We start from the raw sequence: 26,525 nt of genomic DNA on the forward strand, positions 1-26,525 counted from the left end.
GATACAATGACTATCTTTTGTGCATATGTGAAATTACCAATATTAAACATTTTGACCCTTAAAAATGACAAGTTTGTATGGTCAAACCTAGTAGATTTTTAATATTTTGGATTATTCCCATTATCCCCATTTTTAGTTAGGTGACTTGAGAAAAGTTTACAAATTTTGTTGATACTCATTGCTAAACTGCTTTTTCTACCCGTTTTATAAATGTATACTCCTTTTACAAAAGTGTCTCTCAGGTTGGTGCAAAAGTAGTTGCAAGTATACTTGCAATGGCAAAAGCGGCAACTACTTTTGCACCAACCTATGACTTGAATCCTGTTTTTTAGTTCTTCAAATTTTGATAGACATTTATCTTTCACATCCACATGCCCGTTCCTCTCTGCCCAGCACTTTATACATCTCTCATGGCTCATAACACGTTCTTCTTCCATCACGTATGTGTACACATATGGCTGTATAGGAAAACAGCTTCTGGAGGATAAGAACAATTTGTTTTGGGTTTTTTTTTATTTTTAATAAAATCTCCTAGCTTGATGCCTTATGCATTTCATTTATTCATTCAACTAACATCTTCCAAGTTCACGTAAGGGACCAGTTATCTGTGAATGGTGTAACAGGCCTTCAAAAAGTTCACGAAACTAAACATTATCAGTTTCAAATATACCTGACAGGTCTCATTTTAACAATCATGCCCCACGTTTTAAGTTCCCAGACTGCGACCTTCCCATGTTTTTGGTGCTCTAATCCGGAAACAAAAACTGAAAATTTAGTTTTGAATGTATTATGTGAGGGCCTTTCCCTGGGCCCTGCTAGTAATTCCTTAAAATGTTCCCCAGAACCACATGTTGGGGAACTTAGGATAATCAGTGAAATCTAGGGCAGCCTGTTGGTCTGGGACTTTTCACAGGACTCTGAAGGGCGCCGGAGTAATTAATTCCTTTATAAGGACAGCAGTGCAGTGAATATGCAAATCGTCGCAGCAACAAACTCCTTCCAGTTCCGGAGTGCCCGCAGGCTCCTCCCGGTCGCTGCCGTCGCCTAGCGAATGGGGCGGGGGCTCGCACGGTCCCTGCAGCGCCCCGAGACTAGCCACACCGGCTCGGCCCCGCGTCCCAGAGAGCCACCGCAAGCTCCCACCGCCCCGGCCCGGGCGCCCGTCCCGAGCCCCACCCGCGCGCCCGGCAGGAAAGGGCGGGCCTGCGCTGCCGCCCAAGCTTGCTCCAGCCGTCCGACTCTGGGCTGGGACCGCGCGTGACCGGCGCCGCGAGCGAGAGGCAGGAGCGCGCGCCCCGGCCAGTGAAGGGCTCGGGGATGGACTGCGGCTCGGTCGGCGGCCAGAGGACCCAGCGCCTGCCCGGCCATCGGCGGCTTCTGTTCTTGCCCGCGGGCCTCAGCGGAAGACCGGGAGGCAGCGAAACCTCAGCACGCCGCTGCCTCTCTGCGCTCTGCGACGGTCTGGGGGCGCTGCGCCCTCGCGCCCCGGCGACCCGCGGCTGCGTGTCACGTGCCTCGCCGCTACTCCTCCTCCTGCTAGTGCCCTCCCCGCGCTTGGCCGCCGCAGCCCCGCGCCGGCAGCTCGGGGACTGGGAGCGCTCGCGCCTCGGGTATGCCGCACCCCCGGCCGGGCGCAGCGGCGCATGGAGGTGCCCACCGGGCCTCAGTCCGGGCGTCGCCGCTGCCGCCGGCGCCCTTCCCCAGTGCAAAGGCCCGGCGCCTGCACTTGTTTCCTGCAGGAGAGGTGAGGCCCAGGTGGGAAAGGAGAGGGGGCTAGTCTCGCGGGGCTGGGTGGGGCGGGGACCTCAGCTACAGCCTTCCCGAGGAAAGGCGGGGCAGGCCGGAGGCGGGTCAGCCAAGGGCACCGGCATCTGCCCGGACCGTGGGGCGAAGGTCCGCGCCCGCCTTGCTCGGCCGCGGTGGCGGGGCTTAGCCCAGAAGAGACGAATTCCTGGGAATCCCGGGCGCTAAAGTTGGAGGGAGGTGCGTGCTGGGGCGGGGAGGTGGTGCCCGCCCACTCCTAGGGTCTGCTTCTGGGCACCGCCTTCCAGGCGTTCTGTTTGGCAGGGCGCAGCCTGTTGGCCGCTCAAGGGGAAGGGGTGGATATGTTTGGGGAGCAAAGCTCTGAGAAATGAAGGGATGGCTTTAACAGTTTGATTTCAAATTCTGATGGAATCATTAATTCGTGGAGTCCTAGCGTCTACCCTGTCCCTGGCGCTTTTCCAGATGTGTGGGATATGTCAGTCCACAAAATGTTTTCCCTGTGGAGCTTAATTCTGGCGGAGGAGACGCAGTAAATGTGTATGGATATACGTATGCATAATTAATGTATATATAATTTATACATAATTTTATATATTCATAATTTGATAAATGGTACAGGAAAATTATAGGATAAGGCTTGGGAAGTGGAATGGGTCTCCAGTCGTGAATTTAAATAGGGTGATCAGAATCGATTTCATTGAGAAGGTAGCATTTAATTAAATAGAGTCGTGTATCCCTTCAGGACAGTCGCCTACTGAGAAATGAGTCATTAGGCGACTTCTTCCTTGTGTGAATATTGTAGGGTGTGCTTACACAAACCTGGATGCTACAGCCTACTACACAGCTAGACTAGCAGGTAGAGCCTAGTGCTCCTAGGCTATAAACCTGAACAGCATGTTACTGTACTGAATACTAGAGGCAGTCTGAACACAATCGTATTTGCGCATCTAAATATAGAAAAGGTACAGTAAAAATATGTATTATAGTCTCATAGACCACTGTCGTGTGTGCCCCTCTGTCCTGGGCTGAAAGGTAGTTGTGGGGCGCATGACTATTTAAAAAGGAGGTGAGAGAGATCACTGCCCTGGAGATGAGGGAAGTAAACAAGATCAACTTATTAGATAGCATATTGTTGAATAAAGAAAAAAATCATTTCGAATAATCAACAGACTTGGCAAAATTATCACTTTGGGCAGTCTATACATGTTCATTAGTAGCCATCACTAACCACACATTTTTCCTATTCAACAGATAGGCCCAGCAAATGTTGACTATATCTAAAATTTAAGAATATCATTGGCTGGGGTAAAAACTGATTAGTAGAGCAATAAAGTGAAGGAAACTGTATATACAGAGTGGGGAATGAGTAGTGAACTCGGTGCCACTGTCCTTCAGGAATTAGGAGTCGGAGATGAGTTTGGTCTTAGATTGTGCCCTTTGTTGTGCTTTTTCTGACAAGCTAGTAATTTCCAATTTGTTTTTCTCTCAATACAAGAGTATGGGGCAAAAAGAGAGTGTTCTTTCTCGTGGATTTGCTGACCAATCCGTAAGGTGGTACTGTTGTTTTAGTGTCAGCGATCTCATTCTTCAGTCATCATAAAAAATAAGTATGGACGCATAAAAACAGAAGCAGAGCAGGGACACAGCTAAGGAGGGGTGTATGCTCATTAACCAGCTAATGAGCGTTTCCCGACCACTTGTTTGCTTGGTACCTGAGGTTCTCAATTGGGCTACTTAAGGATATCATGAGTAGGAAGTTTGTATTTGGTTTCCACATCCTGTCCAAGGCTAACTTTGGGCCTCTATTGTAATTGTGGGTTTTTAATATCCTCTTGATATGCTGAAAGTCCCTAGAAAGGGGAATTGCATGTTACTCGTTAACACAGCTCAGTTGACTTGCTTCCTTATGATCAGTGAGGACTCTAGGAGTAGGCGGCGTCCTCAGGTACTGCCCTTTGACAGAAGGCAAGAGGGCATATCCTTCCCTCAGCAGGGGTTGGAGTGCCCACTGGCAAGTGGCCAGCCCTTCTGTCGACTTTTCAGAGGTAGGATTTCTTGGAAATAAGCTTGCTGTTTCTGGTTCCAATCTTTCTGAAAAAGAACAACAAAAAACGGTAGTATCTAAATTGGCGTTACAAAGTAGTCGTGTGATTGTTTTGTTTATGTGGGAGTGGGGATGAAGAGGTTATGTTCTAAATACATGAATGGTTATTTTCTTACTAGAAACAAGGAATTTGGGTCTAGAGTAACCCTGTCACTCTTCACAAGCCATTCCAGACTCAGGTGTTTTCAAGCTCCCTGACACATGGGAAAGTCCAATAGAGTTCTAGGGCAGGTGAGGTGGTCCTTAAGAGGTCCCCTAGATAAGTGCTTTCATTCATTCACTCCCACTTTCTCAAGCTAGGTCTCTTTTGTGTTGGGCAGACATCCTGGGTCTCTTCTCATGGAGGCCAGTTTCTGTCTCAGGACTGGAAATAAACTAAAAAAGAGATACCAGATTTAAGTGAGCTTATTTGTGTGAAAAGGGAAGAACTGAGGAGAAAGGAATTCATTTCAAATTTTCCTTCTAGACAGTTTCATAATCCAGATTGTAGAAGTCATTACAGTTCAATTACTATATATATGCACACACACACACATATGTACATATATATACACATATATATACACACACACACACACACACACACATATATATATATTCCTAGCCTGCTGTATGCTAGACCCTTTGCCAGATGCTAAAGATAAAAAATGACCAAGACTGGCTGCTCTTGGGCAGCTTGGGCAAATAGATAATACAGATGAGGAAATAAGGTATTAAGTGCTATGATGAGCTATCTGTACTGAACTGAGAACACAGGTATGGGAGCAATAAAGGTTGCTCCCTTAGCTGGGTGGAGGAAGCAGAGAGAACCATAAAATGTAAAAAAGAAAATGCCACATCTGAAACATAATGTATACTCAGTAAATTGGCAATTTAATGAAGAAAGGTAAAAAGAATGCTTAAAGTTTAACAGTTGGGAAAGGGGAGCAAGCCGTGCTTAAGCATGGAATTGCAGGAAATAGAATAGCTTAGGTTGCTAGAAAGAAAGCTGAAAGGATAAGTGTGGTCATAAATAGCAAGGGCTTTGTATGCCAGGTCAAGGACCTCGTGTCATAGCACAGTGGTTCTTCGAATCTAAGGGCCCAGTTTTACCAACAAACACATACAAACACACATAAGTCATTGCACTTTATATTTTGTCAGTCTGCAAATGGTTCTTGATACAGATATGGATTATTGCATCTCTTGCTCTCATCTTGATGCTTACAATGACCACAGTTACCCTCCTCTTCCCAAGTTGTGAGTAGGCTGGGAACAACTTCCATAGGCTGCAGCGAAGTGTCAGATCTGTAGGGTTCAGTTCACATCACATTTTTGTTTACTCTCGATTTTATTGTAGGGTAATCAGGGGCAAAGGACTGACAGTGGAAGCTGATCAGCTGCAGCATCTTTCTGGTCATTCAGAGGCCTGCTGGGGAAACCTTTGACCTTTGAGTTGGCGGGTGACCCTTCTTGCTCCTACCAGTCTTCTACAACACCAGACCTCAGACTGGTGCCAGTTAATGGCAAAATTTGAAAAGTAGTGACAAATATGTAGCAAGATTTTCATATACTAAGTTGATTAAATGGAAGTTCTAGAGATTGTTCATTTTTTTTTTTCTTTTGGTGTCATAATTTCATTTTTAGTATAATATTTAATAGTAGTAGTAAGCAACTATATTTAAATGTTCTTTTATAACAATTAAAAATTGGCAACTCAAATCTTGTTTTATTTTATTTTTTATTTTTATTTTTTTTTGAGATGGAGTTTTGCTCTGTCACCCAGACTGGAGTGCAGTGGTGTAATCTCGGCTCACTATAACCTCCGCCTTTCGGGTTCAAGCAATTCTCTTGCCTCAGCCTCCCGAGTAGCTGGGATTACAGGTGCCCGCCACCACACATGGCTAATTTTTGTATTTTTAGTAGAGACGGGGTTTCACCATCTTGGCCAGGCTGATCTTGAACTCTTGACCTCATGATCCACCTGCCTCAGCCTCCCAAAGTGTTGGGATTACAGGCGAGAGCCACCGTGCCCAACCTTTTAATATTTTTGTTTTAGATACAGGATCTTCGTTTGTCACCCAGGCCGCAGCACAGTGGTGCGATCATAGCTCACTGCAGCCTCAAACTCCTGAGCTCAAGCCATCCTCCTGCCTCAGCCTCCCAAGTAGCTAGGAGTAGCTGAGACTACAGGCACACACCACCACACTCTGCTAATTTTTTTTTTTTTTTTTCTGGAGACGAGGTCTTACAATGTTGCCCAGGTTGGTCTTGAATACCTGGCCTCAAGTGATCTTCCGACCTTGGCCTCTCAAAAGTATTAGATTTACAACCATGAACTAGTTCACTTGGCCCAATTAAAAAAAAATGATTTTAGCAATTCATAAAATCTAAAAGCCAAGAAACTAAACCATATACTATACCACCTCCCTCAGATGAGTACCTTCAAACAAGAAGTTTACAAAATGGATTGGATCTAGGCTAAATGCACAAAAATTTATAGAAAAGGTAATGTAAAAATTGTTGGAAAATAGCTCTCTAAAGATAGGCTTTTGCAAAGACATTACAAGAAAAGAATGCTATTGACTGATATCTCTTATGATTAAAAATGAGAAAATCCTTAACAAAATACTAGCAATCCAAATCCAGCAACATATAAAAAGTGCAATGTACTTAAAGTCTAAGGTACATTAAAGTATAATTTTCCTAAATAAATGGAAAGACATCCATTTTCATTGATCTGAATACTTAATATAAAGGTGGCAGTACTTTTCAAACTGATCTACAAATTTAACACATCCCTATCAAAATCCCAAGTGGTTTTCTTATAGAAATTGACACATAGATCCTAAAATTCATATGGAAATACAAGAAAACAAGAATAACCAAACAACCTTGACAAACAACAAAGTTTAAAACCCACACCTTGGGAGGCTGAGGTCAAGTCTCTAGTGAGCTATGATTGCACCACTGTACTCCAGCCTGGGCAATGGAGCGAGACCCTGCCTTAAAAAAAAAAATCAAGAGCAACAACAACAACAAACACTTTCTGATGTCAAAGTTAAAACAGACTTACAAGTAATCAAGAAATTGTGGCACTGGCATAAGGACAAACATATAGATCAATGCATTAGAGTGGAGAGCCCAGACACAAGGCCTCATGCTTACAGCTCACTGATTTTCAACAAGAGTGACAAGGCGTTTCAGCGGAGGGAATGGTGCTGGGACAACTAGATACCCACATGGAGAAGAATGAAGCTGAACCCACTACCACACACCATTTAAAATGCTAATCCAAAATGAATAAAAGACCTAAATGTAAGAGCTAAAACTGTAAAACTCTTAGAAGACATGGGTGTAAATCTTCATGTACTTGGATTTCTTAGTGGTTTCGTTATCAAAAGCACAAGCAACAAAAGGAAAAACAGATGGGTTGGACTTCATCAAAAGTAAACTTCTGTGCTTCAAAAGACAGTATCAGAAAGTGAAAAGACAACCCACAGAATGGGAGAAAATGTTTTCAAATCATAATCAGATAAGGAGCTTGTATCTAGAATATATAAAGAACTCTTACAGCTCAGTAATATGAAGACAACCCTATTAAAAATGGGCAAAGGACTTTGCCTTAGTCTGTTCTGTGCTGCTGTAAGGGAATAACACAGACTGGTAATTTATAAAAAAAAAACACAAACAGATACATTTCTTGCAGTTCTGGAGGCTAGGAAGTTGAAGATTGAGGGGCCCACATCTGGCCAGGCCCTTCTTGCTGCTTCATAACGTGGCGGAAGGCAGAACAGCACACATATCAGGGAAGGGTGGGAAACTCATTCTTTTATCAGAAACCTACCCCTGAGATAGCAGCATTAATCCATTCATGAACAGAGCCCTCCCGATAGCCTAATCACCTCTTAAAGGACCCACCTCTCAACACTGGTGTGTTGGGGATTAAGTTTTCAACACAAACTTTGGGGAACACGTTCAAACCATAGCTGACTTGAATATACATTTCTCCAAAGAAGATATCCAAATGGCCAGCAAGCCCATAAAAAGATGCTCAACATCATTAGTCATCAGGGAAATGCTAATTAAAACCACAGTGAGATACCACTTGACGCCCAATAGGATAACTATAATTTTTTAAAAACCCAGATAATAGCAAGGATTAGTGAGGATGGGGAGAAGTTGGGACCCATGTGTGCTGCTAGAGGGGGTGTAAAATGGTACAGCTGCTTTGGAAAACAGTTTGGCGGCTGCTGAAACAAACATAGAGTTATCATATGATCCAGCAATTCTACTCCTAAGTATACATTCAAGATCATTGAAAACATAACGTCCATGTAATTCATAATAGCTAAGAAGTAGAAACAACCCAAGCATCCTTCAACTGATAAATGGATAAACAAAATTTAATATAGCTATACAGTGGAGGAGTATTCAACTATACAAAGAAATGAAAGTACTGACGTGCTACAACATGGATGACCCTTGAAAACATGCTAAGAAGCCAGTCACAAAAGACTATATATATTATATGATTCAGTTTCTGTGAATCTCCAGAGTAGATAAACAGAAGAGACAGCAAATAGACCAGTGCTTGTCCTGGGTATGGTTGGGGGCAGTGGAGAAGGGCTGGGGGAATTGGAAGGTGACAGCTAAGGGGTACAGTTTGTCTTGAGAGTAAAAAAAAGTATTCTAAATTTGATTGTGGGATGCTTGCACAACTCTGTGCCAAAACCTGTTGAATTGTATGCTTGAAATTGGGTGAATGGTATATCTCAGTGAAGCTGTTATGAAATACCAGGTAGGCTTTGGGGTATACCTTATTTCCTCAGGATGCTGAGTTGCTTCTGTTTTGCGTTAAGTCTGTTTTGAGCTTACTGTCCTTTCTACCCTAGAGCTAAGCCTGTCTGCCGGACACCTGCAGCTGGAGCGCAGAAGGAGAGATTTCACCTCTTCTGGGAGTAGGAGGCTCTACTTTGACACTCATGCCTTAGTGTGCTTACTGGAAGACAATGGTAATCCTCTCTCATTTGTCATTTAGTGCCTTAGAAAAACACTTTAAATTATGACTTCTCTTATGGTTTCATTTAGTTTCTCATACTTCTCTTTGACTTTTATTTTTTATTTGTATTTAATTAAATTAATTAATTTATTTAGAGACAGGGTCTGGCTCCGTTACCCAGGCTGGATTGCAGTGGCGCAATCTTGGCCCACTATAACCTACCTCCCAGGCTCAAGTCATCCTCCCACCTCAGCCTCCCGAGTTGGTGGGACTACAGGCACATACCACCACGTCTGGCTGATTTTTATATCTCTTTGACTTTCAAGCCTATGGGTAATCTTTTAATTAATCTCCATTTTTTAAGTCCTCTTTTTTTGCTTGAGGACATTTTTGTTTCATCAGTACACTGGAGACTTTTCTCATACATTGTCTCTTTGTCAAAGTGAAGTGTATTTCTGTAACATCACCATGGAAGTACAGTGTTATAGGTAAAAATTTAGACACAAGTCAGCAAAGCTGAGGAATGATTCCTATGACAACAGTGTCTGAAGCACAGAAGTGATAGTTTTATTACTGTGCATCTTGTGTGCTTTTTAAAATCCTGTGAAATGGAAATGTTGTCAAGTAGCAGTTCTTGATAATTTCAATTTACTGTTCTTTTTTCTTTTTTCTCCTTTTTTTTTGAGACGGAGTCTTGCCATGTCACCTAGGCTGGAGTGCAATGGCACAATCTCGGCTCACTGCAACCTCTGTCTCCTGGGTTCAAGCGATTCTCCTGCCTCAGTCTCCTGAGTAGCTGGGATTACAGGCAAGTGCCTCCATGCCCAGCTGATTTTTGTATTTTTAGTAGAGTTGGGGTTTCACCATGTCGGCCAGCCTGGTCTCGAACTCCTGACCTTGTGAGCCACCCGCCTCAGCCTCCCAAAGTGCTGGGATTACAGGTGTGAGCCACCGCGCCTGGTCCTCTTTTTTCTTTTTAATAATCTGGCTAACATTCTCCCTTATTGCTGTTAAGGTAAAAGATTGCTCTGGTATATATGGCGTTCATTGAAAATGCACTTTAGACTTAGAATGTAGGGAAGATTCTCGTACTAAATCATATTTACACAAATACACTGATTATAATTCTCTATATGGTGACACATTCTCAAAAATCAGAATTTCAAAATAGTGTAAATTATGCTTGTGAAATAAATTTCCCTGTGTTTTTACTTCATTGTATAGTTATTTGTCCAGTTATACATGTTTGTGTCAGAAAAGCTATTCTCTGTAGAGGTGCTTTACATGCCTAAGACAAAGTGATGGAATGAATTATTCTGTGCTTTGTGGGAGAGAGCGGCTCTGGGCTCGAGCCTAACTCTGCAGACTTCTGGTCGCATAGCTTAGGAAGCCTTTCTCCTCTTCTCTGTTTCTATTTGCCCATCTGTAGTATGAGTGTAATAAGAATTCCAAAGATCTTTTTGAATATTAAACAAGATAATATGCATGACTGAACTTTGGAAAAACTATCATATGCTGTGTAATTTTAACTTTTCCTGTCAAACAGTAGGCTTTTTTCGCCAAAACTTCTTTCAGTTCAGAATTTAAAAGAGAAAAGTAGAAGTGAGAGGGGAGCATGTAAAGTTACTCTGATAAGGCTAGGCGAGGTGGCTCATGCCTGTCATCTCAGCACTTTAGGAGGCTGAGGCGGGAGGATCGCTTGAGCCCATGAGTTCAAGGCCAGTCTGTGTAACATAGTGAGAGCCTGTCTGTACCAAAACAAAACAAACAAACAAACAAAAAAATTGATAAGCAGAAGTCTTCCTAGTTTTCTTGATTTTAAACCTTAACCCATGATTATTTGCATCTTTCAAGACTGTGGTGTGAGGACCGCGCTGCAGTACGTGGTGTGGAGGGGCTGTTCAATCCAACATGGATGAGTGGGGCGGGTGTCTGAGATGACTGGCTGAGTAGGAGGCCAGGAAGGACTTTTTAAGGCGTATTCTACCCTTTCTTTATCCAGACCTGTGTCTTCAGATTAACAGAATTTCTCATATGCCTCTGATCTCACTGACCCTGGTTCTGTCCTATTCCCTCGTGTCTACAAAAAATTAATTTCTGCCTCATAACTCAGTAGGTTTTCAGATTTCCACTTTTTCTTATCCCTTTCTCCTCCCACAAGTGGTTATAAAGTATATGGCTTTAGAGTTTGTTTTACAATCAACATAAGTTCTCTTTCTACCTTTATTTTTCTTTTCCTTTTTCTTTTTTTTTGAGACAGAGTCTCACTCTTTCGCCCAGGCTGGACATGCAGTGGTGCAGTCCTGCCTACTGCAACCCCCGCCTCCTGGTTTCAAGCGATCCTCCCACCTCGTCCTCCTGAGTTACTGGGATTACGAGCTTACACCACCACACCTGCATAATTTTTCTGTATTTTTAGTAGAGACGGGGTTTCACCATGTAGGCCAGGCTGGTCTCAAACTCCTGACCTCAAGTGATCCACCCTCCTTGGCCTTCCAAAGTGCTGGGATTACAGGCATGAACCACTGTGTCCAGCCGCCAAAACTAATTATGTTTAAACATGAACTCTTTTTTTAAAAATTAAAAAAATTTTTAAATTATATTTACATTAAAATGGAGATGGGATCTTACTATGTTGCCCATGCTGGTTTTTTAAACTCCTGGGCTCAAAGGTCCTCCTGCCTTGGCCTCCCAAAGTGTTAGGATTACAGGCATGAGCCACCACACCCAGCCAGTGAACTCTTCTTAATAAAGCTTTAAAATTTACAAAAGTTTAGGTTGAGTTTTTAAAAACTAGGAAGACAGACTAGAAAAAAGAAAACAGATTCAGAGCTAAACAATGTTAACATTTTGGTGGGTAACCTTTTATTTTTTTTTTTCCTAGACATGTGCACAACGCACATGTTGAAAAATTAAAGGATTTTGATGAAAGTGATGGCAATAGGTCTTTGGAGGTTTTTTCCTTCTCCTTTAAATCTGTGTCTTTGGTTTTTTTGTTCATTATAGTCCGATGCTTCATCTCATCCAAACAAATTCCATTAATTAAGTACTACTTTATTCTAATACACAATTAATTACAGGAATCAATAGATTCTTCTGAAATTCTTATAGCTAGAAGCATTTAATAGAACTGTTTCCCAAGCACTCAGTTTTAAGCATTTAATTAGAATTTATGTGAAATATGAGTTACTATCCAACGTTTTTAAAAACAGTACCAAGTACTGGCCAGGCGTGGTGGCTGACACCTGTAATCCCAGCACTTTGGGAGGCCAAGGCGGGCGGATCACCTGAGGTCGGGAGTTCGAGAACAGCCTGACCAACATGGAGAAACCTCATCTCTAATGAAAATACAAAATTAGCTGGGCATGGTGGCACATGCCTGTAATTCTAGCTACTCTGGAGGCTGAGGCAGGAGAATGTCTTGAACCTGGCAGGTGGAGGTTGCTGTGAGCTGAGATCATGCCTTTGCACTCCAGCCTGGGCAACAAGAGCAAAACTCTGTCTCAAAAAAAAAAAACCAAAACAAAAAAAACAAGTACTGCATTGAATCCTCTATCATTCAATTCAGTATCATATATTGACTACCAAAGAACATATTTTTCCACTTTGGGTCCCCCAGACTAGTTACTGAAGAGAATTGTGCAGGAAAAAGGAAAGAACGGATTTTGTCTTTTAACATTAAGTTAGCCAACAGCTAGATGACTATATAGTCAATGATTTGACTGCCTTATGCTAGACATAAAACCGCTGAGCTTTCCTATTTAAGGAAATTATTTTTTAATAAAGTACACATTACAAAATTAAAGAAATATTGTCCACCATAGAACATCTACATAATGCAGAGAAACATGAAGAAGAAAACAAAAATTACTATGAATCTTTGTTAAATTATAAAAACAAGAATTGCATCTGTAATTTTGAGTCTTGCCTTTTTTCGCTTGACATTGACTTGCCGGCATTGTCTATGTCATTAAATAGTTTCTGAAAACATGACTTTTGATAGCTAGGAAGGACTTACAAATCAGTCAGCAAAGCCACCGGTACCTGGGGAAGCCAGCTTATGTTTCGTGCTTGCTCTGAGTGACCAGCACGTGGTAGTTTGTGGCCCGGCCCTCCTCCCTGCCTCCTACCACACTGTGCTGTACCCCTGCTCCTGGATTCGGACATTCACATGAATGTGTGCATTTGCTGTGGGCTTTTGTAACTCTGAGCATGATTTTTTTTTTGCCTGTGTACTTGCTTAGGGTTTGCTACTCAACAAGCAGAAATCATTGTGTCTGCACTGGTCAAGATCCTGGAAGCCAACATGGATGTCGTCTACAAAGATATGGTCACCAAGATGCAGCAGGTTAGCCTTGTCGGGTGGCTTAGCACATTAGGACTGTGAGGATGGGGTATTGTTTGTAGTAATGTTTTAATGTAATTTTTTAGATAATACCCAGTTGAAAAGTATATAGTAACTTTTACCATGATGAAGAGGCAAAAGATTACAGTGGCATAAAAAATACTTACTCAGAGCTATTTAGTCAACGGTTGTAGAATTGTTATGCTTGAAAGCTCACTGTTCAAAATTATTCCAGTGAAATATACTTTAATAAATGGAGACATGGCCTGAATTACAGTATTGTAGCATCATGTTCTCAAGTCTTCAGATCACCACCCTTTTAGCTGTGATTCACTTGGTAACGATAACCAGATATGTGGTTTTTGTCTTTTTTTGTGTGTTTTGTGTTTTCTTTTTGAGACAGGGTCTCACTCTTTCACCCAGGCTGGAGTGCAGTGGTGCAGTCTCAGCTCACTGCAGCCTTGACCTCCTCGGTTCAAACAATCCTCCCAAGTAGCTGGGACTACAGGTGTGCACTGCTACAACTGGCTAATTTTTGTACTTTTTGTAGAGATGGGTTTCACCATGTTGCTTAGGCTGGTCTCGAACTCCTTGGCTCAAGCAATCCTCCTGCCTTAGCGTCCCAAAGTATTGGGATTACAGGTGTGAGCCACCTTGCCTGGCCGGATATGTGGGGTTTTTTTTCCTTTTCCTTTTCCCGTTTTGGAATAAAGGATGACTTTACTGAACCTCTTCTTGTGTCTACATTCTCCTGGTTTCTCAATGAGAAGATAGCACATGGAGATGATAGGAAGTGGACTTTTTAGGGTAGACTAGATTATGTGTTTTGTTTTTCTTTTCCTAGGAAATCACTTTTCAGCAAATAATGTCTCAGATTGCGAATGTGAAAAAGGATATGATTATTTTGGAGAAGAGTGAATTTTCAGCCCTCAGAGCAGAAAATGAGGTAAAACAGCCACTCACACTTAGAAAGTTGATTATATTAAGACATTGAGATAAAATATATACACATAAAAGACCTCACATAAGTGTACATCTCAGTGAATTTTCAAACAGTGTGTACTTCCAGTCAGATCGAGCAGGAAAACTTGACCAGTGTCCCAGAAGTCCTTCTCATGCCTCTCAGTTGCCCCTGCCGAAGAGGAAACTCCGTCCTGGCTGATAACACCATTGACTAGTTTCGCCTATTCTAGAACCATTTGATGGTATCATGCTGTGTGTCCTGTAGCAAGAGATCATTTTTTTCATTGTCTGTAGTCTTACGTGAATATGCCCCATCATTCTATTATAATGTAAATTAGAATTATTTCCAGTTTTTGGTTATTTTGAATAATTGCTGCTGCAAAATATCTCTTGCTTTCCTTTAAATACAGCATATGGGATCAGCATGTAAATAAGTGCTCTCGCTGCATCTTTTATTTTCAGTCATTTTTAAAGTCCCATAGGGAAGGCCATTTATTGCCTGTTGACCCTAGCCTTGTAAGAAACCATCTAGCAAAAAGTAAAGTGGTAAAGTTTCAGATTCTCTAGGTTGTCCTTGAAATCAGTTAATTGAGGGTCAAATTGGTTAAAAGATAAACTGAAGGAGATACTAAATAAAGCAGGGTCACTGAAGGCAAATGTGTGTGCCAAACACAACTGAGTTACCTTTACGTAGCCTTCAATATGAATTCAAACTTTTTTCAGGATACATGTGTTGTAATGCCATTCTGCAATCAATACGGTGTTCTGAATGGAGGAAAAACTTGAAGAACTTGTGCATAAATACATAGTGTAATATTTGTTGATTACTGCATTTTATGTTGTTCTTTCTAAAGACTTATTTTTTTAATGTGTTTTTAGAAAATAAAACTCGAACTACATCAGTTAAAACAACAAGTAATGGTAAGATTCACTTTCCTGTTTGTTGGCTTGTTTGTAATTATATAAACTTATTAATAAGTATAATATTAGAAATGGATATTTTTGAAATTTAATTCTATGTGAAATGTTTGTGTAATATGCCTCAAAAGTACACATTGGAAGATTTAGCTAAGGATACAGCCAATGAATGAATTATTGTTGTGTGTAACCATATTCATTAAGAAAATTGTGGCTGGGCACGGCGGCTAATGCCTGTAATCCCAGCACTTTGGGGTTCCGAGGCGGGTGGATCACCTGAGGTCTTGGCCAACATAGGGAAACCCTGTCTCTACTAAAAATACAAAAATTAGCTGGGCATGGTGGCAGGCGCCTGTAATCCCAGCTACTTGGGAGACTGAGGCAGGAGAATCACTTGAACCCGGGAAGTGGAGGTTGCAGTGAGCCGAGATTGCGCCATTGCACTCCAGCCTTGGCAACAAGAACAAAACTCTGTCTCAAAAAAAAAGAAAAGAAAAGAAAAAAAAATTGCGTTCTAGGAGGAATTAAGTCATTTTTAAGTCAAAGTTTTTCTAAAGTAGCTGCATGGAAGGAACCCTTAAATTCTCTTAGACTGTCTTTAGAGAAACACACATGATTTTTAAATGCTTACTGTGCCAGCTATTTGATGTTTTTTTAAATAGCAAAAACATAGATGTTAAAGAAAAAAAAGATTTTGATGTGTATCAGAGAAAAGGCTCTGTGTAAACCAGATTTTAATATTTGGCTGCTTTGAGTCCATCTTTGCTTTCCAAAGTTGTTTAAGATCAGCTTTATTCATAAGTTCCATTCAGAGATTGTATGAGGAGTCTTGAGGTTAAAAGCAGCAACAGGCTGGGCGCGAAGGCTCACGCCAGTAATCCAGCACTTTCGGAGGCCTAGGTGGGTGGACCACAAGGTCAGGAGTTCGACACCAGCCTGACCAACATGGTGAAACCCCATCTCTACTAAAAATATAAAAATTAGCAGGGCGTGGTGGCATGCGCCTGTAATCCCAGCTACTTGGGAGGCTGATGCAGGAGAATTGCTTGAACCCAGGAGGCAGAAGTTGGAGTGAGTGGAGATCACGCCATTGCACTCCAGCCTGGATGACAGAGCAAGACTCCATCTCAAAAAAAAAAAAAAAAGACATCAACAACCCACTCTAGACTGGCATAAGTATAGAAGGGGGTTATTTGTGTCTAACTGGGAAGTCCTGGGATGGGCTTCAGATGTGGCTTGGCCAGAGTTCCCTGATGCCAGGAGACCTAGGTCCATTTCTCTGGAAGCCCCTGGCTCTGTCCTTCCCTGGGCTGCCTCCCCTAGGATAGGGACAGTGGGGGCAGTGGTCCCGATGTCACGTCCTCAGAGAGTTCGGGTTTCTTACTTTGGATTTGTCCTTCTTTGTTGTTTGCCTTCCTTTTAGGATGAAATGATCAAAGTCCGAACAGATACCAAATTAGACTTCAACCTAGAAAAGAGCAGAGTAAAAGAATTGGTACGTTCCTTTACTAAAAATACATTATGAATTAATTTATTTTTGGAGTGGAATGCTTGGTTAAGCCTAAATTTATATACATGTCATAGGTACTGTTAAATATCTGTTTATCAGTGTTAGGCTGTATTTTCTCCATTATATTCATTTTGGATTTAGACTTAAATTTGATGCTTTCAAAAGTAACATTAAAATTAAAATCCTAGTCAAATTAGTCAATTTGAATCTTTGTTTCAGAAATTATACGTATGTGTTACATAGACATTCATAAAGAAATTAAATGCAATCTTAATCTATTTAATACTGACTTAAATCTTCATAGGTCTTGATCTTGGAAAAGTTAAGTTGATTATCTCAGGCTTGAATAATAGTAAATTATTAATATTAAGTAATATTAATTATACACTGGAATTCAAGATTAAAACATTTCTGGCTGGGCGCGGTGGCTCACGCCTGTAATCCCAGCACTTTGGGAGGCCAAGATGGGCAGATTACCTGAGGTCAGGAGTTCGAGACCAGCCTGCCTGCCCAACATGGTGAAACCCTGTCTCTACTAAAAATACAAAAAATTAGCCGGGCATGGTGGCGGGCACCTGTAATCCCATCTACTCAGGAGGCTGAGGCAGGAGAATCTCTTGAACCTAGGAAGCAGAGGTTGCAGTGAGCTGAGATCATGCCACTGCTCTCTAGCCTGGGCAACAAGAGCAAAACTCAGTCTCAAAAAAAAAAAAAATTCTATGTTGTATTTTAAATGCAGTGAGAAGTTCATGAGGGTATTTTGTTTTGTTTTGTTTTTGGTGTTTTTGAGACGGAGTCTTACTCTGTTGCCGAGGCTGGAGTGCAGTGGCACCATGTCGGCCCACTGCAGCCTCTGTCTCCTGGGTTCAAGCAGTTCTCCTGCCTCGGCCTCCTGAGTAGCTGGGATTACAGGCGCCACCACCCCGCCCAGCTAGTTCTTATATTTTTAGTAGAGACAGGGTTTCACCATGTTGGCCAGGCTGGTCTCAAACTCCTAACCTCAAGTGATCTGCCCACCTTGTCCTCCCAAAGTGCTGGGATTACTGGAGTGAGCCACCGCGCCCGGCCTAAGGGTGTTTTAATAAAGATATGTGTCAGATTGCCTCTAGTGATGTTTAACCCTGTCTGAATCTTCAGCTGTCTTTTTGCTCGGACTTTATTTGAATTTAGTAACATCGGGTGCCTTTTTTATTCTCCGCATAATGAGAAACAGGACAGAGAGCATCTTGCACCAACACAAAACTGAATACACATGCAGAAACTGAGTACTCACAGCTATTTGTTGTCTTCACATTTTTGACAATTTGCTTTTAATTAAAATGTGCTGTAATAATAAATGAAGCTAATACTGCAACTCAAAAAAGTAACCTACTTGTATTTTGGAACTGCCACTGGATTTCAAGAGTTAATCCGAGCTTCATTATACAAAACAATTATTAAGGCTGTGTTACCTGTCTTTCTAGTCTTACAACAACGTCTCCACCCATAAAGATTAAATCACCTAGTATTACTAAAATAGTTAATGGCTATAGCATGTCACTGGTGTCCAGAAGAGGAGAAACTCTTTTGATTATCTTTGTCTTTATGGGTTGTGTACTCAAGAAAAACCAAATTCACTTGATGTAGGAAAATGACTGCATGTAGCTAACCAACCTGAGAAAAACGACATCAAGGACATCAGGAAATACAGGGCATGAATGTAGATGAAAGCCAGTGAATTTTTTAAAAATTTTATGTGGAGTCATTTTAATAACATAACTAGGCTGATACATATGTACATTTTTCAATCATGTAACATTTAGATTTTGCTCATTTTAAGTTAGTGACATCATCCAGCAAACAAAAATTTTCCAGAAAATTTTTTCACAATTATAGTTTTCGTCTTTAAACCAAAATGAAAAAATTTCTGCCGGCCATGGTGGCTCACACCTGTAATCCCAGCACTTTGGGTGGCCGAGGTGGGTGGATCACCTGAGGTCAGGAGTTCGAGGCCAGCCTGGCCAACGTGGTGAAACCCTGTCTTTACCAAAAATACAAAAATTAGCCCGGCTTGATGGCAGTTGCCTGTAGTCTCAGCTACTCGGGAGACTGAGGCAGAAGAATCATTCGAACCCGGGAGGCAGAGATTGCAGTGAGCCGAGATCACACCACCGCACTCCAGCCTGGGTGACAGAGCAAGACCCTGTCTCAAAAAAAAAAAAAAAAGAAATTTCATTTTTCAAATACTCATATTTTTAAATTATTGGATATATAGAGTGGATCCATTCAGTGTTCTTATAAGAAAAGTAAAGCTTACAATATTTTGCAGATTTGATAATACAGCACTCCAAATACTTAACCTGATTTTATTTTACTTGAATTTACTAGTTAACTATGCTGATAAATATAATTTACATATAATTATTTTATCTGGAATGACGATACTGACCTTAATCTCCAGGAAGCAACCAATGCACAGAGTTTCAATTAAATCCTATCCATCATGACAGTAACTTTTTCTACATGACACAAAAGTGTCTTCGTGGTATATTTGAACAGTAACTGTGACTATGAATTGTTGTTACAGTCTTTTTTTAGTGTTTCATTATTATTTTAATTTCAATAGGTTTTGGGGGAATAGGTGGTGTTTGGTTACATGAAGAAGTTATTTAGAGGTGGTTTCTGAGATTTTGGTGGCCCCATCACCCTAGCATTGTACACTGTACCCAGTGTGTAGTCTTTTGCCCCTCACCCACCTCCCACCCTTTCCCCCCAGTCCTCAAAGTCTGCTGTATCATCCTTTTGCCTTTGCATCCTCATAGCTTAGCTCCCATCAAGCCAGTGAATTTATGTGATTTAGTACCCTAACTGGGAGGTTGTTCTTGGTAATCAAAAACTTAGATTACTCTGAAGCACAAAGTAGTAGTAAATTATAAAGCTAGTGTGTTTGTTACATGCATTGGTGAAGATGAGTTTTTTGGCTCTCATTCTTTTGGTAAAGTTATAATGTTAAATATTAAATTGAAAATTAACTATGATATTTACAGCCAGTTCCAAAAGCAGTATGGCATATAAAGTTTTTGCGCATGGGGATATATAGCTACGTAGATGTTATTTTTAAAACCATGGCAGCATCAAGATTTAGGCTTTGCTTTTGTGTGAGTCGATGTTGAGTTAATGAAGACAGGTTTAGTGATGCACAAAATCTTGTTCCACGCCGCCCTCTAGTGGTGATCTGATGCATAGGGCTCTCCTGGTCTGAAACCCTGAGGTTTAAAGAGCCTTGTTCTTGGTTTTAGAACCTACTCCTCGCCTTAGGGTTTGGGGGTTTTGTGTTTGGTTTTGTTTTTCTCTCTCTCTCTCTTATCTTTTTTTTACTTCTAAGTTCTCAGTAGTCCCAGGAGAACATTTTACAGCTAGAAAGTTTATATATATTTCAAAGCATTAACTTTTTCTCTGTATAACAAGGTTAATGTAGGTCTTAAAAGTCTTCATTTAAATTACTCATTGTCATTTGCTCAATTAAATCCTGTTGCCCACTCCTAAGGAGGTAAGTCTGATTTCAATCTTATTGTCTCCAAAACTGCAGTAAATCTTTTCACTGACATTAATAACCAAAGGTGAGATACTTTAACTCTGGGTAGAATTAGTTCCTTTAGTAACACTGAATTATGACTATGCCCAAGTGGGTTTTTTTATTGTTATTAAAACCAACATGTGCAGGAGGCTAAGGCAGAATTGCTTGAACCCGGGAGGCAGAGGTTGCAGGGAGCCGAGATCAAGCCGCTGCACCCCAGCCTGGGCAATAGAGTGAGACTCCATCTCAAAACAAAAAAACAAACAAAAAAACCCCAACATGTGGTGAGTTAGTGTATTAATGTATTTACATTGTGTTTTATAATCACAGCACAATGTCTTTGTCATAGAATAATAATCCTTGCCGCTGTTTTTTCCCCAACTTCATACTTTTCCTGTCTTGTGTTGAGACTCAAGTAGTGACTTGTTTTGCTACTAGTTATGATGGGATAGCTCCTAAATTGAGTTGAGTCTCTATTTTCAACCCTCTCAAAACTAAAAACCATATGACTCAGCATCCGTGGAAATTGGTCCCCAGAGAGTGCTGCTGCAACAGTGGGAGGGACCGAAAGCCGTCACAGGAAAGATGCAGGGAGAAGTGATAGATGACTAAGGAAATCCAGATATTGGAGGAATGAGTAAGTATACATAAGAAACTTTAGCCAGCATGGTAGATCATGCCTATAATCCCAGCACCTTGGGAGGCCAAGGTGGGCAGATTACTCAAGCTTGGAAGTTTGAGACCAGCCTGGGCAATATGGCAAAACCCCATCTCTATGAAAAAAAACAAAAAACAAAAAGAAACTTCAAATAACAGATATAAAGAGGCAGGTAGGCTACTTCATCCCAGAGTTGACTTTCTGGTGTTACATATTCTAGGAGTTACTGAGACCAGAATATTTAAGGCACCAGAGAAGGAGAAGAGAGAGGAGTAGATCAGAATCTGACCCATGTTACGTGTTTATTTCAGTATTCATTGAACGAAAAGAAGCTGCTGGAATTGCGAACAGAAATAGTGGCATTGGTAAGAAATGAGACTTTGATTTTTTCTTTATCATCGTATTCATCTTTGCTTCATCCCATGCATGGTTGTTTGTAATGATAATAGGAACTTATGTGCAGGTTTACTGTCATGGGAATTTTTTACATTGTGCTAAAATACAACATAAAAATTATGATCTTAACCATTTTTAAGTGTACAGTTCAGTGGTATTAAGTACGTTCACATTTTGGGGCAACCATCACCACTGTCTATCACAGAACTGTTTATTTTGCAAAACTGAAACTCTGCACCCTTTATGCATTCCCTTTTCCAACCCCTGGCAACCTCCTTTCTACTGTCTATGGATTTGACTATTCTACATACCTTATATAAATAGAACCATAGTGTTTGTCTTTTTGTGGCTGGCTTATTTCACTTAACACAATGTCCTGAAGGTTCATCCATGTTGTTGCAATGACAGGACTTTCTTCGTTTTTAATGCTGATTAGTATTCCATTATATGTATATACCACATTTTCTTTATTCATCTGTCAAGGGCACTTGTGTTGCTTCCACCTGTTGACTTTTGTGAATAGTGCTGCAGTGGGCATGGGTGCACAGATGTCTGTTGGGACCCCTGCTTTCAGTTCTTTTGGGTATATATGCAGAAGTGGAATGCCACAGGATTTTTTTGCACTTCACAAAATATTTGGTTATCTTAATGGAAGATAGTTATCCTATGAAAGATTTAACTTTCTTAATGAAAGTTTCCTTTTCTTTTCTTCTTTTTTTTTTTTTGAGATGGGGTCTCGCTCTGTCACCCAGGCTGGAGTGCAGTGGTGCAGTCTCAGCTCCACTGCACCCTCCTTCACCTCAGCCTCTAGAGTAGCTGGGACCACAGGTGCGCACCACCACACCCTGCTTGAAAGTTTGTTTTTCTGAACGAAAGTTTTACTAAGGAAGTTTAAATCTCACTAATTGAAGAATAGTGAGGAATGGAGAAGTCTTATTCTATTTTTAATTTATAGCATATGTTACTCCTTTTCCATACTGTATGGAACCTGGGGCCTCTGAAACACCCAAGAGGCTTTCATGAGAGAATTCCAGAATCCTGGGATATTTCTCTGGCATAATTTTCTAATCATCCAGGCATTTATTTCTTTCTTTCTCTGCCTGGTAGATTCCGTTGCTCTAGGAATTTCAGTGAAGTATTCCCACGGTTTTTATGCATTAATGCGGTTATACAACCCCCTATAAGGTCGGCCAAACCCACTGCCTTTGAGGGTTGATTATGTATCCAGTTTAACTGTATTGTATTTGGGGAAGGACACAAATTGGCCCTGGGTAACCAAGCCTCATAGCAATGAAACACTTGATATTTGAACATGGAAGAAGAAAGTTTTTTAAAAATATGACTAGAAATAGCTCAAGACAAGCACTGCCACTTTTACATTAGCTAAGACTCCATTTCTTGAAAACATTTTTGAGTTTACTGTATATCTTTGACTAAGGAGGATTTAGAAGGATGAGCCGTAGCTGTTGCCTTTGAGAACAGACTGGCCTCATAATGCCACATCATTTATATAGCAACCTAGAGCTTACAAATGCTTTTTCACATAGATTATCGCATTTGATTCTCTAAACAGTCCAGGTAAAGGCAGGGCCACTGGTTTGGTTGTTTCATTTTGTTCTGTTTTCATTTTTTCAAATAAAAGAAAACTAAGGCCTAGAGAGGTTAAGGGTCCTGACGAATGCAGCGTAGCATTAGGATTTTCGCACTGAGACTAAAGCCCAGGCCTCCGTAGTCTTACCCAGGTTTCCCTGTGACTACGCCCCACTGGGAATGAGCTATAGGATGGTGAACAGAGGGGACATGCTGTGGTCTAACGCTGTGACTCTCTTCATTTTAAAAGCATGCCCAGCAAGATCGGGCCCTTACCCAGACAGATAGGAAGATCGAAACTGAGGTTGCTGGCCTCAAAACCATGCTTGAGTCACACAAGCTTGATAATATTAAATATTTAGCAGGTAAGCTATTTTATATCTATTTAAATCAACCGGAAAAAAAAATAAATTTATAAAATAAGTCATTGACAGATACTGTGTTTCATTGATTCCAACACTTTCTGAAATATTTTAACATCTCTGGAATCGGAAAGCATCTTACAGTTTCCAATAGATGAAGTATCATACTTTAATTGGCACTTTTTCTTTCTTAGAAGTAAATAATTGTGTACTTTATAATTGATAGAATTGGAAATTTGATAAGATACTGTAATCGAAGTATAGTTATTAGGGATTTTAATGAGATTCAAGACAGGAAATATTTTATGGATAAAATGGAAGGTGTTTCAGTTGTAATCTTTCTGCTTCAATTGGCGACACTCCTTTTAAGGAGTTACTTTACTTTCGAGATTTTTTTATCCAAAAGAGAGAATGAACATTCATGTACCACCCCTGTACCCAAATTAACCATTATTTCAAGTCAGATTTAGCATCTTGAATTAATGAAATATTTTAAGGTCACAGCAGTATTTAACAGTGAAGTGTTGTTCTTTATATTAAATTGTGTGTCCCTGTCTATATAGTGCATATACGTAGACCTTGTGACCACAGAATTTTTGTGATTCGAAACGTTTATTGAAAAATTTTCTTAGCCTAGGCAACACAGTGAGACCTAGTCTCTACAAAACAATTTAGCCAGGCATGGTGTCATCTGCCTGTAGCTTCAGCTTCTTGGGAGGCTGAGGCAGGAGGATCGCTTGAGCCCAGGAGTTTGAGGCGCAGTGAGCTGTAATCACACTATTTCATGGTACACACCACCTGGGTGCCAGATGAGACCGCGTCTCTAAAACAAGAAAATAAAATAAGGGGTATGGGATTTGTTTTTTCAGTAGGCAGGTGTTTCACGGAATATGGCACATCAGTGAGCAATCTAAGTTTCTAGGTTTTCTTGGTAAATAAGTGAATAAGTGTGTGTTTTCTTAAAAAAAAAAGACGTTCCCTCAAGTAACTTAATAGAACTAATAGTACTCTCAATTGTTTTTCTTACAGGGTCTATATTTACATGCCTAACAGTAGCTCTGGGATTTTATCGCCTGTGGATCTAATAAAGTGTCTATTTAAAGAGATTTCTACTGTTTTGCCTTAAGAATACCAGATTGTTGGCCAGGCACGATGGCTTACGCCTGTAATCCCAGCACTTTGGGAGGCCGAGGTGGATGGATCACCTGAGGTCAGGAGTTCGAGACCAGCCTGGCCAACATGGTGAAACCCCATCACTACTAAAAATACAAAAATTAGCTGGGTGTGGTGGCGCATGCCTGTAATCCCAGCTACTTGGGAGGCTAAGGCAGGAGAATCACTTGAGCCCGGGAGGTGGAGGCTACAGTGAATTATGGACACTTAACCAAGATAAAGTAGTCAGGTATTCCATAGCCATTCCTCATCTCCTTTCCGCTTAGTTGACTTTCTAACTGAGCGGCGCACAGTGCATGGAAGACTCCACTCAGCTAGACCAGGGAGCTTGGTCTTGCCTGTGGTTCACACCAACAGCAAACATTGGTGTAATTCTCTACAACTTAAATCTTTGGCATATAGAGGATTTGAGGGTCTCCATGTTCAGGGTACAGTGGCTTTAATAAGTGCTGGAAAATCACTGAAGCTAAACCAAGAGCACCAGATCCTCTTTATCTAAATACCCAGTCTCTAATATGAGGTAGTCCCTGTACCAGAGTATTGTTTCAGCTGTAGGTGGTTGTTATGTTAATAAGACAGCTGTACCTCTACCTTCTTTTCTTTTGATTTCCATTGTCTTGGTAAGTTATTGTTAGGGTTATTTTTAATGTGCCTTCCAGCCAGAAAAATCAGCTGTCTAATGAAGCATTGCAATTGTAATGGGGACTCTTTTACCTCTTATAATGCAAGATTTTCCCTCCTCCCTCCCTCTTTCCTTCATGGTCTGCGAACTACAATAATACTGCACTGGTGTTATTACCTCTCTAGAAAACCTGCTGATTCTTAGCACGGAACTCTGCTTCAGTTTGCAGGACAAAGTCTGCTTCCTTCTGGTCTTCATTTACTTTTTATACAAGGGATGCCCTCAGCTCTCCATGTGTAAGATACCTAGATGATGGATACATATTTCATAAATGAAATTTACGTCATTAATGAATATCCCCCTGCCCACAACCAGCTCAGGCTTTCAAAATTTGAGAATGGTCATGCCACACAGCATCCTAATCTAGATTGACTAATTCTGGTGTTAAAAACATTCTCATACCTACCTTACCTTTATATTGAAAACAAATTCTAGATACAGCTGGGGTTATTCTGGAAAAGCACATTCTCTTCTCTTTTTTTTTTTTGAGACGGAGTCTCGCACTTGTCGCAGGGCTGGAGTGCACTGGTGTGATCTCTGCTCACTACGACCTCCGCTTCCCGGGTTCAAGCGATTCTCCTGCCTCAGCCTCCTGAGTAGCTGGGATTATAGGTGCCCACCACCATGCCTGGCTAATTTTTGTATTTTTAGTAGAGACGTGGTTTCACCATGTTGGCCAGGCTGGTCTCTAACTCCTGACCTCGTGATTCGCCTGCCTTGGCCTCCCAAAGTGCTAGGATCACAGGCATGAGCCACTGCCCCTGGCCCATTCTCATCGTATTCAAATTACTGGCACATGGGCAAGAATAAGCATTTTGGAGACAATGACATTGATAGAACCTTTTCTGCCTTTCTCTGCATACACACATATGCACACAGGTACAGTGGAGGAGCCACAGGCAGATTTTTTGATTAGTTTGGTGAATACATTACTCGTCACTGTTCCAGTCACATTGGTAAAAAAGTAGTTACCTTTTGTCCTTTGGATGTCATGTCTAAACTTTGGAAAATATAAATCATTGCCCTTTTAGAGAATGTTTGTGTAGTCCAAAGATTCTGAGCTCCATATGATATGAAAATCAAGTACTTTTGCAAGAAAATAGCAGTTTCAAAGCGAAACATTATAAGTCTTTTCCAAGTAGATAAAACATTCTTAACTGATCAGTAAAATACGTTATCAATATATTGTCCCCCTTTCAGAGAAAAGTCCCCAGAAGAGACTGCACACTTAGCAATTGCCCTCATTATCAAAGGCCTAGGTGAGTGGCATAAAGGGCCATATGCAATTATGTATCAAGGTAAACATTACCTAACCTTGTGTAGGTTAAAAACTGAAGTGTCCTTGTCTCCTGATAAAACATTTTTAAAATAACATATGGTGGGGTGACATTTTTGCATCTGCTAAAAGTTTTCTCACGTGTCATTCTTCCTCGCGATAGCGGGCTGCATCATTCTGGCACCTAATTTGGGTGTTCGATTTTCCTGTAGAGTTCTCTGCAGTACAGCGTAGCCGCTTTTTGGCC

At 41.1% G+C, this 26,525-nt stretch overlaps 1 protein-coding gene across 11 annotated transcripts in view; it reads left to right on the forward strand.

Moving 5' to 3' along the window:
* The first annotated feature begins 1,049 nt into the window (after positions 1-1,049).
* Positions 1,050-26,525, forward strand: part of MCUR1 (mitochondrial calcium uniporter regulator 1) — a 43,100-nt gene continuing 17,624 nt past the window's right edge. The window contains exons 1-9 of one of the 11 annotated variants that reach the window (XR_010586536.2): positions 1,050-1,744; positions 8,743-8,862; positions 13,094-13,197; positions 14,039-14,140; positions 15,037-15,078; positions 16,499-16,570; positions 21,020-21,164; positions 23,036-23,150; positions 24,177-24,249. Coding sequence is in view for 9 of the 11 variants with exons in the window: in XM_005553999.5 (XP_005554056.2) it covers positions 1,318-1,744; positions 8,743-8,862; positions 13,094-13,197; positions 14,039-14,140; positions 15,037-15,078; positions 16,499-16,570; positions 21,111-21,164; positions 23,036-23,150; positions 24,177-24,232 (1,092 nt within the window). In the remaining 2 variants the exon portion in view is untranslated. Of the gene's footprint in view, positions 1,745-8,742; positions 8,863-13,093; positions 13,198-13,597; positions 13,923-14,038; positions 14,141-15,036; positions 15,079-16,498; positions 16,571-21,019; positions 21,165-23,035; positions 23,151-24,176; positions 24,250-26,525 lie in introns of those variants that run through there. The other 10 variants (XM_005553999.5, XR_010586537.2, XM_065544390.2 and 7 more) reach the window with 10 other exon arrangements.

The sequence above is a fragment of the Macaca fascicularis genome, chromosome 4 (assembly GCF_037993035.2).
Source record: "Macaca fascicularis isolate 582-1 chromosome 4, T2T-MFA8v1.1".
Classification (NCBI taxonomy): domain Eukaryota; kingdom Metazoa; phylum Chordata; class Mammalia; order Primates; family Cercopithecidae; genus Macaca; species Macaca fascicularis.